The 11,203-nt window shown below is 36.3% G+C and overlaps 1 protein-coding gene across 2 annotated transcripts; it reads right to left on the reverse strand.

Moving 5' to 3' along the window:
• Positions 1-1,792: 1,792 nt before the first annotated feature.
• On the reverse strand, positions 1,793-7,914 carry pdk1 (pyruvate dehydrogenase kinase, isozyme 1). 2 transcript variants are annotated; one of them, XM_041260313.1, is made up of 11 exons: positions 7,006-7,908; positions 6,523-6,664; positions 5,933-6,004; positions 5,389-5,573; positions 4,570-4,659; positions 4,076-4,153; positions 3,767-3,843; positions 3,543-3,641; positions 3,347-3,457; positions 2,629-2,742; positions 1,793-2,486 (listed from the first exon to the last, which is right to left on the reverse strand). In XM_041260313.1, the coding sequence occupies exons 1-11, from the start codon at positions 7,112-7,114 to the stop codon at positions 2,346-2,348; spliced, it is 1,218 nt and encodes a 405-aa protein (XP_041116247.1). In that variant the 5' UTR covers positions 7,115-7,908; the 3' UTR covers positions 1,793-2,345. The 2 variants fall into 2 exon arrangements, with proteins under 2 accessions (XP_041116247.1, XP_041116248.1); XM_041260314.1 differs by lacking the exon at positions 1,793-2,486 and having other exon boundaries at positions 2,655-2,742; positions 3,228-3,457; positions 7,006-7,914.
• Between the last annotated feature and the right edge of the window lie 3,289 nt (positions 7,915-11,203).

The raw sequence follows: 11,203 nt of genomic DNA on the forward strand, positions 1-11,203 counted from the left end.
CTGCCATAATGAAATCTTATTTCTCAGCACACTGAGAATACATCCAGTAAATCTACCAGACTTCAAAAGACCTACAAAAATACTGTTAACAAAGCACTGCTTACTAACAAGAATGTAAATCAGTGAAATATGCGGATCAGCAAAAGTAATGCACCGGATATATAGTAAAGCGTGATCATGTTATCAAAACATATGAATTGCATTCAATTTCCTGAAGACACCTTGCCACGCAGGTCAAGCATGTCTGAATAAGGGTGTTAATATATGTGGCCAATCATGAGACCATTGAAATTGTGTTTAAATACTGTGGGTATGTTTGATCTGAATGAACTGTTAAAGGACAAGGTATATTTTGTATCTGCACAGCAGGATTTGTGATTGAATGCTGAAATGCTTCACCTTATCACTGGGGTGTTCAGAATTCTCATCAACGGGCTATTCTGACCTGCATCCTTACCCCTCTTTACCCTATTTAATCCCAATCTTAAAAAAGTTGTCAGACATTATACTTTTAGGAGAGGTTTTATAGTACGTGATTATTAAAACTGTTTTATTTACCCTTGTGTGGCATGGATAACATTATCTGGTGTAGTATGTCTGTGGTCCAGTTTACTTATTTTCAGGTTCAGGTTCCAGGTTCAGGAACAATTATTACTTCAGTAATCTGTGTTCGTATACAACGTTCAATTGATGTACTAGGCAGGTGAGGTATACCTAGGGCTTCTGATTTTTGGTTTTAACCGATATAAACAAAATTAAACCACTAAACACTGGAAAATACACTGGAAATGGTTACTGAATTCACATTGACTTGACCCCTTTCCCTGTGAAAATAAATTACCTAAAAAAAATGCCCAGTGCAGTTGGACAATGTCCCTCATTCTTGACTTGTGTCTCGCATTGATTTGTTCTGAATACTTTAAACTAGGGATGGGCAGCGTTATGAAAATTGTATATCGATATTGATTACATCAAAAATATCAGTCACCTCAAAACCAAAATATTTCTGTATTTCACTGCGCACAGACTTTCTAGCCAATACGGAATTAATCGAATTTGAAGTACGGTGTCATGCAGAATTTTGCATTATTTTGTAATCTGTTTTAAATGTACAACTCATTTATAAAACCAAAAGTTAACACTTTAAAAATACATTAATAATAAAGGAATTAATCACAAGGACAAAATTCAATGAACAGCATCTCTCAAAATAATGTCAATAGTGCTTGATGCAGCATGCAAATAACGTTTAGTACCTAAAACGCCAATCAATGGAATAAAATGGTTAAATAATACTTTAGAATGTGGTGTTTGCCTGTGAGACTAACTATGATTGGTATGTATAGTATGTATAGTTTGTATTTTTAGCAGTATTAGCAATAAACAGTATTTCTCTGTGACCGTATGTGAATTGTTTTTTTGATACCACGATATGGAAATTATCGATATTGATATCACATCAAAAATATCAATATTGGTGCCCACCCCTACTTTAAACTCACTACCTACTGAGTGGCAGTAAAGTCCTACATTTCTATTGGAGGATTGTTCTTGCTCATGAGATTTAAAACTATATTACAGTTCGATAGGGAGTATTTACACTCATGTGGAATTTAAAACCGAATTGCAAATAGTGGCAAATTGTAAAAAAATGCCTAAGCGTACACACACACGCACAAAAAAAAAAATACCCGTGACCATAAGGATTTTGTTGTGGAAGACAGCAAAGGAAAGAAGGTGCAAGTACTGTCGAGTTACTATACATATTGTGACAGAAAAAAAAGCACCCAAGAATTTTGGAAAGTAACCAAAAACAATAATTTCATACAGTATATCAAAAATGAAAGCCATGAAAAAAAAGCAATTTGCATAAAACTTGAACAATAGCTAAAAATAACCACTGAAAATTTTAATGAATAAAAAACAAAAAAACAGAAGCCCTATGTATATCAGAAGACATGAGGCCAGATTTTCTATAAAACATTGGCTCCCACAGCACATTCACCAAAGTTATCCCATACCATTTAATAAGATACTTTTTCTAGATTTTTTTTTTTTTTTTTTATCAAATACTGTGTTTACTGGTGCAGTGTTTTGTATTAGAATTTATTTTATTGTATTTATTTTTTCTTTGAAATATTGCACTATTCCCGGTGAAAGCCTTATTTAAAACTGTATTTTTGGAGTCTTCAGAAAAATTTAAAGCAATGAAAAGCAGCAATATTTTGTGTTCTATAATGCCATGAAAATGTTTCAACCATGAAATAAAATACCCTGCTACATAAACAACCCCCTTTAATGCCTACTTCGAAATCCTGGACCCGTTTATCTGCTGACTTTCACAACTAAAAACTACGGAAAGTGGTCATATCCTTTGGCTCTTTACTTGGCACACACCAATCGTCTGCTTCATGACTGGTCTTGTAATGTCTCCAAGCTGACTTGTTATAGACAGGAAGCCTTTCTACTGACTCAGTGGATAAAGCCTGCAAAACAGAAATCTGGTGAATATTTATGTAGGTGTTTGGCAGGTTCCAATACAAAATGTTAAACACATTCATTAAAGCTAGAAATGCAAAACAGCAATCTTTTAAATCGTATTTAAAGAGTATGCTTTTAACCATATACCTTTATGTAGGTGACAGCATCTGTGCCATAACCCTCCAAGGAATAGAGCTGAAGATCGCCTTGGAAATACCTTGCATATAAACGGGAGATTGGCAAGCCATACCCAAACCCAGCCTAGAAAAACAAAGATGAGAGTTACACAACTTTCCCAAAAGAACATCAGCTGGGCTGGTTGCTACTGTGCATGTGAACCAGCCAATATCCTGGGTGAAATTTAATAAGGTAGAATTACAGTAATTTAGTTTTGACAACTTATTTTTTAAATGGTTTGTTCAGCTCTCTTTCCACTATATTTTAGTGTATTCAGGGCAGTAAATAAACCATGGGAGGTAAACACCAATAGGCTTTATTTAGAATTGAAGGACGGATGTCAGTATTGAGATCCACTGCTGTTTAGTGCATTAAAACATACCTTAATGGTATTTTCATAAAATGCAGACAAATCAATATCTCTTGTAAATACATATCAAGTCTGGCGCAAAATCCAGGAAGACATTAGAGCACTGATGTTTATATACAGTAAAACCAAATACAATTTTGATAATCATTAACTAAGGAGCAAGAAAGAGCCTTTGTTTTATGTGGCCGTCCCAACATACCGGATTATGTGAATCGGCTTTCCACGCAGAAAAGCTGGTTATTGAGCAATCCCAATTTCTGTCCCAGTCTCAAACCATAGGGACAGCACAGCATTTCTGTCGTATTCTACAATCCTCACCAGTGGTGTTGCACGGGACGTCTCCATGCAAGGTCGAGGTGCAGTTGAGTACGTGTATGTGAACAGTCTGTCAATTTTTCTTAAAGGAACCCCACCACCCCGATCGGAAATCTGCATAAAGAAAATCACAAGATAAAATACATTCTGAAAACAATATCTTTTTTTAACACCTAAACAATGAACCTAGCAGTCTTACCTTCACCGTCAAATCTTCATTTCCCAAAGCAACAGACACTTTGATGGCTGGAAGTGTTAATGCATCTCCATGGAATTCCACAGTGGCTCGCATTGCATTCTGGGAAAACACAAAAAGAAAGATAATCAATAAACAATATATAGCCTTAAAAATGAGGTTTGCGGATGACAGGTAAAACTATAACAAAGAAAGGAAAGCTGTATAATATAAAGCATGACACGTACCTTAAAAAGTTCAAACACCATGTGGTAGAGGTGTGAAGGGACATACACCACTGTTGTTGGTTTCTCTCTTTCTTTAGCTGCAGAAACAATAAGCATCCCAATAATGACATCATCTATATTTCTGTTGTGGATAGAAAGGTCTAAAACAATGGCAAGTATTGCCACGCTAAGCTAATGCAAGCACATTATATGCATTGCAGTAAAAAAAACGCAACTTTCTTATTAAAGAGTAGCTGTCACTATTTAAAAAAAAAATAACTTGAATGCAAAAAAAACCTGGTTATAAAAAAATAAATGTTGATACATTACCATTGAATTCTTCCAGCTTCAGTTCTGGAGAATTCATATAATATAGATCACAAAGTCTGCTTGCATTTTCATATGCATCTGAAGGAGAGATTTATAAAACATTACTGAACTTTTATAAATGGATTACTTTGTCAGTGTTATTAATAGTCAATTATATTTTTTGATACAAGGTACCAACATCTTTTTTTAAGTTTATGTTGTTTGTAATACAAGTAAAACCTTTATCTGAATTTGACAAGCCTTTCTCTAGTTAAAACCATGGATCTAAATTGTGACTGATCTAAAATCTGATGCCTTTTAGATAAATAAAAGAGGGCCCTTGAAAGCCTACATAACTTAAACCAGATGCCTCTTCAATTTATCTAAACCGCGGCAAAGCCCAATGTTGGCAACAGCATTGAAAATAGGACACTTCCTGATGGTTTACATATTTTCAGGAGATGATTTGTCTGATTTTAATATTTTATGAACAACTAAATGATAATCTTTCTTACCCTTTATAACCTCGACAACATTGCAGTTTGGGTCAATGCTACCGATCTGTTTGGGGTGGGCTGGGTTTACTTTTCCACCAAACAGCAAAGCTGCAAAAGAAACACTGAATTACACCAACTGTATTTCCTAAATGCTTTTAGGATCAAGTTATTTGTTACACTTCCCTAATGTAAAAGTATGTTGCTTGTATGTTGTATGTATGCTTGTTGTATAAGTTAGGGCAGGTGTATCAAATCACCAGCGATAGCACAGATGCATGTTATGAGTGCTTTTTTAAAAAATGTTTAACCTTGGAAATAGTCAATCATTTGTGGCTATATTTACCTGTACATTTCTTACCAATTACCAATATATTATTAATGAACTGGATCTGGGATTTTAAATATTCACACACTTCTTTGTCCCGTGGCATGGAAAATTGCTTCTGAATCCTGATCAGCATTAATGAATTAACACATCAACCTGACTAATGGTCCCAGCTAAATTTTTAACCAGCAAACATGTCGTCCACAGCACCCTGGGTAGCAAATATTGAATAGCCCTTTGCAGCTCTATTTTAAATTAGTCTTGAAAAAGCTCAACTGAAAAAAACACTACCAATATAAATACAATTCTGGGTCTGGCATTGCTCTGGTTGCTAGACACTCCCTTTCCATTCCCTTTTCCTCTTCTATTTTACACAATTACTTGGTCTGTACATTTTGAATTCTCTGTTGCTTGGTAAACCTATTCAATCTTGTAAAAAGAAAACCACTGATTGCTCTTTGCAGGGCATCTAAATCTTCCTAGAACTCTTTCACTACTGTCAAAGTACTCACTGTGTTGGTTCAGAAGCATCCTGATTGATATGCGACTCATGTAAAACCGGTCTAGAAAATACTGCACATTTTGACTCGAGACAGGATCCGTGCCGTAGCACTCCTTGTACTCCACCACACCCTGGGCCATGGTGGGTATGACGTCATTATGTCGGTTCCGGATTTTTATTACAGCATCTGTGAAACTGAAATGATTACAGTACATGAATGTAGCGGGAATTACACTTCAAGTAGATCAGTGTCAAGGTCAGCCGCATAGCGAGTCGTACAGCACAGGTTTGCGTCCTGGCTATGCTCTGCAAGCGCCCAGTGAGCTCAAAGGCAGCCACATGCAGAGCTGGCCTGTGTCCTCCAGATGTTTGTAGTTTGAGTTCCTGCATGAAAAAGGAAGCTGGCTTGGTCGTGGGATCACGAAACTGAAACTTCGGGTCTTCTGAGCCATGTGCAGAGTTGCTGGGGTTAGGGGAAAAGCAATTAGACATTCCATTAAAATAAATAAGTAATACAGACCTGTGTCGATTACATTTCTAAATTGCATACTTACTCGTAAATGACTTTTTCGTTTTCAGCACTTTGATCCTTGAAATCGAGGATTTCCTTTAGACTCTGCAGGTACCTACAGAAGCAGGGCTGGATTTATTCTCTTAGTTTTTGTTTTCAACAAATAAAAACAAACAATTACACTAAAGGTGGAAAAAGTAACCTGCAATTACTGTATGGTTTAAATTATTAAAGAATGCACTCAAGCGTTGATAAACTATTTGCCAAATGGTCCCTAAAGATCACTAATGCCAATCTCAGTGCCCTAGTGTCTTTCTGTGGCAAATAGCAATCCTAAATCACAGTTAAGGATTCCACTCAGCCTATATAAATGCAACTTATAAAATGTATTGGAGGCACTATATGTATTCTAATCAATAAGATTTATATTAAGAAACACATAGCAATACATGGTAACATGATCTGGGTGTGTTCCTATAACTGTTGCAACAAGTGACTCCTAAAATTAATTACAGGTTCAGTGCATTACAGAAAAGACAGTCAACCTAAAGGAAGCCATCCAGGTTACTGCATATGCTAAACATTTGTACTTTAAGTTTATTTTAATGAAGAGCTGTGTTACTCAGGACTTACCAGCTCTGGACCAGCTGAACAGAAGGTGTTTTCAGCAGATTATCTGGAAGTAAATTGATCTCCTTCATGATGTTGGCCAATCTAACTGGCAGTTCTTGCCTCAAAAACACAAAGGAGGTCCTCTCACATGCATTTTCTGATCCTACAACACCATTTTATAGAAATAAAAGAACACCATTACATAATTAAACATGACACCAGATGCCAATGTCATGCTTAGATACATTAGTTTGTAAAGATTAGTACAATTGCTGTGTCTTCTATGCAAGCTGTTGTACAGTACCTCTTAAGTACAGCAATATTATTTTTATTTCGTCACAAAACCTAAATGAAAGCATGTTTGTAACGACCTGTCAGTAATGCTATTAGATGTTATTGAACTGCAAATGCAAAACAAACAAACAAAAAATGTGTCTGTCTACCAGACATCTCACACAGCATTACATGAATTTGAAATGATAATAATTACATGTGAATACTTACCAAAATCCAAAAACTGTTTCATAGAGAGTGGAGATGGAGAGAACCTGGAGTAAAAATCCACTTGCTTGCCCAGAAAGCTGTTTTTCATCAAAAAGCTCAGAAGTCTCATTTTTGTGAAATGTTATTATTCCTGTGTTTGTTAAACGAGTCGTTATTTCGGCTATGGCATTGCGGTTTTGTGTTACACTTAAGAGCGGGCCTGTTTTTTTTTTTTTTTTTAAAGAACGACCTATGGGTCCTCTTAATACATCAGCATCTCTCACAGGAAACTGAGATCCCAGGGTCAAGTACCACAAAATATTACTCAGGGGAGCAACTCACTTTCGGTTCCCTGAATCAGATTTTAAAAATTCAAGCATAATTTCTGTTTCGATATGATTGGAAATATATCACCCATACCCATTAAATGTCAAAATGTTGTTGTTGTTTGTTTGTTTTTTAAATGTACGTAATAAACTATGAAGAATTATAATTGAAAAGACACGGCATAAAATATCAACACGAATTAACATCACAATAAATACCGTAAATATTAAAGGTCAGTTGTTTTGCATTCTTTGTTTGTAAGGTTAACAGACTCTCCACCGAACTGTACCTGGTACACATATTTCCTGTTTGTTTCAATGGTGGTGTTTTTACAGCGCAAATGTCCGCAGTGCTGCGCAGATCAGCACAGTTCTGCACAGACGCGCGTTCTTCGAGGGCTGCTGCGCAACGTCACCAAGCTCCACCCGCTGAAATCTGCGCAGATCCTGCACTGCCCGGCGCAGCTCTGAAAAGTTGGTGGGGGAGCCTCTCTGCGGCTGTGAACAAGAGACGATGCAGAGAGATCACGAGTGACCTTCCAATCGCAATTCAAATAGCTACACAACTACTGCTGCCCCCTTGTTAGTGGAGGGGAACGACATGTTATTTTTATGCATAGAAGTGTGAACAGTCTTGTCAACGCTATATTAAATAAATGGTAACACTTTAAAATAAGTCATTATTCATATATAATTCACGATGAATTGCAGACAGAATTAAATATTATAATTAGAAGTGTATTGTGGCAAAGTGCCCGCCCCTGTGTGTATTTTGTGTTATATGTTGTGTGTTAGAATAAGTCGTTAATTGTGCAACTCGAGTATAAATAGGTGATGTTGCTGGTACTGGTACATTTCCCAAAGGTTTCGAGAAGGCATTACTAGTAGCAACGTGACGTCAAACAGAGAGCAGCCACGCTCAGCAAGCTCTGGGAAGGCGTTTCTCTAGCAGCTGACGTATGATGTCAAACAGAGAGCAGCCAGGAGCAGCAAGCGCAGGCAGCTCTGGGATACAAGAACACCACCAATATTTTTTTTTTCTCCTGTCGCAGTACTAGCATTCAATGGGGTGACAAAGCAGAATGCAAAAAGATTGAGAGATCAGTGGGCCATGGCAGAATACTGAAAAAAGAGTGAAAAGAGCAGGTCTGGTCGCAAGATTTACAGCACTTGCATTATGATAAAACTGAGCGCACAAAACCTGTGCATAATAGTTCTGCTCTTGTTTTTTGAACGGAGCACATTATCAATAACTTTACTTTAAATAGAAGACAATTGTGATCATTGTGTACAATATAGGAAGATCCACCTTCATCAACCAGGAAGTTAACATTGCTCTCGCTCCTTAAGTGACTGTGGAATCTGGTACCTGAGGTTCTGCATGGCTTCTGAAAGTACAGTAATAGAAACGTACCCTTGAATACATCTCAGCCTGTGCAACTGAATAATACAGTTCCCTTCCTCAAACCTTTGCATTTGGTAAAGTAACTACGTATTGATGCATACAATTTTAGATTTGAGTCGTCTAAAATAATACTGATCATTAGGTAAATAATGCAATAGTTCGTATCTGTTTGCTTTTTATATCAATGTTTAATAATGTCTAGGCATATTCATTAAACTTATAGTAGTAATAATAATAATAATAATAATAATAATAATGTATTTTCGTATGATACTTTTTATATAAGCGTTCTTTTCATCGTATGGTATTGTATTGTACAAAATGATTCTGCTATTGTATATGCCGCTGTACCTAGCCACTGAAAATCAACCGGCGGCCGCTTTACAGAAACACTGATTTATAAAGAAATTATTCCTTTAAAAAAAAAAAAAAAAACTAGCGTCAAAAGATGGGTAAATTATCTTATATTCCTTTTCGAGTATTTGTCAACAGACCTCTTGTGTCCTAGTGCAAATGCGAAAATATCACGATCATTCTTTTAAACTTTTGATTACTTTTCAACAATTTATACCCATGTTATAGGCTTCCATCTACAATCAGAAATTGCTTCTTAGGACACTTCCTCGTACCCTGTTACTGCAGATCTTTATAAGCAAAAATAAATGTACATTTTATCTCCACTCACCCTTCACTTACTCAATATCTTGGCATCCCCAGGGTCTCTTCTTTAAAAATATGCAGAGTATTTGAATGATCAAGTTAGTGTGGTGGAACCCCAAAACATAATTTATTTTTAGGAATACAGAATTTTTAGGGGGTGGAGCTTCTATCACCAAACCTTTAGAAGGGTCGAAGTATGACAAAAGGGGCAATAAATGCCAGCGGTCCCGGGTTGGATTGCCTCGCCTGGTGTGATACGCCTGCCTGCGGTAACCGAGATTGCCACACAGGCATTATTTTTCAAGGCTGGTGACACGGTATGTTTCTGCCTGTATGTATACAAACTAAATTAATAAATTAAAAAAAAAAAAAAAAAAAAAGTACACAAAAAGTAGGTATTGTTTGTTTGTTTTGTTTTTATTATTTATAAAAATCCACAGGTAAAAACATTCACATGCTATGCATTAGAGTAAGAGTCTGTGAACAAGCCAGTGATGAGCCTTGATATTAAAACATTAAAAAATACTCTTTTTACACAACAAAGGTGAATTGTCTTTTTTTTTTTTTTTAACGCATTAACAGAGGCGATGCTGAACTTCTGTGTACTGTCTCTTTGAGTGTGTCTCAAACAGAACAGCCTGAACAGTACATAACCAATCTGATATGGAACAAAAGTATTCTGTTTGCCAGTCACACTATGGTCCAAAGGGGATTCTCAACTACCTCTCCACGATGATCTGAAAAGCACTTTCCTTGTTAGATTTCATTAAGTTGCATTTTTCTGTGTATGCCTAATACAAATATTTCTGATTTTGCTTCATGCAGTATTATGTTAAAGCTGTGGTGAAAAATGATCCTATACATAAAATCAGCGTGTAAAGCAAACTAATTAATGTACTTTTAATCACAGTAAAACTCCCTAAGTCTGTCTTAAAGGATATACTTTTAATCACAGGAAGCGGAAGGAAATGATTTACATAAAAAGCATTTAAAATTAAGAAATCATATAGCAAGGCTCCCATTACCTCACCACCAGGCTCACTGCAGTGGACCTCAGCAAATCAACACTGAGCATCCTGGTGCTAGGATTTTAAAACACCATGACACTGAGTACTAAGGGGTGGACAGTTTAGCAGGATAGTGTGAACTGGGTCTGGGTTTCCAAGAAGTACAGTTGCAAGTTCTGTATGTAAAATTTACCATGCAGGGACCAAAACAAAAAATCATAGCACAGTTCACTGGAAAAATCCTGTATGAATTTGATGCAATCAAATAAAAGCTGATCCAGAAACACGTTAGTTCAAATTACTGTATATTATATAAATGTACAATTTAAGACAAGTCTTCTTTGCTATGTTACAGTGTCCCAGCCTAGTGTGTGTGTGTGTGTGTGTGTTCAGCTTCCCTCCCACAAAAATCGTTCAATTCAGAGATTAATGCAAGAGCAGGATTCTTTGGTCTATGTTTTTTCTGCCAGTTTTGACAAAATAAATACCAGAATGTAATAACATTTTTAAATATATACAAAAACATACATTATTTTCGTCTATATACAGTGCTCCCTCGCTTATAACTCGCTTTGGATATAACGCTCCTACAGCATGTCCCCCAATTCCCTATATTAGTGATTCATGCAATACTTCTACAGTAAATACAGGACCGGTGTTGTTCAAACTGTAAACTTCAGTCCTGTTTCGGTCTCTCCCTTTTGATACAGTATCTGAACTAAAGAAATGCTGCCCTGGCACTTCATAACACAGGCATCTTATTCAGCATTTGTTTTATTACTAAGTACATATTAGGCCTATTACGTGGTTATGTTCCCTAA

The sequence above is a fragment of the Polyodon spathula genome, chromosome 10 (assembly GCF_017654505.1).
Source record: "Polyodon spathula isolate WHYD16114869_AA chromosome 10, ASM1765450v1, whole genome shotgun sequence".
In the NCBI taxonomy this organism is placed as follows: Eukaryota; Metazoa; Chordata; class Actinopteri; order Acipenseriformes; family Polyodontidae; genus Polyodon; species Polyodon spathula.

Excerpts from the sequence above, each read along its gene's own strand:
- pdk1 (XM_041260313.1), bottom strand. The coding sequence starts at position 7,114 with ATGAGACTTCTGAGCTTTTTGATGAAAAACAGCTTTCTGGGCAAGCAA. Across the intron at positions 6,665-7,005 it reads GAAACAGTTTTTGGATTTTG|GATCAGAAAATGCATGTGAG; the intron begins GTAAGTATTCAC and ends ATGGTGTTGTAG. Across the intron at positions 2,487-2,628 it reads ATGCTGTCACCTACATAAAG|GCTTTATCCACTGAGTCAGT; the intron begins GTATATGGTTAA and ends TCTGTTTTGCAG.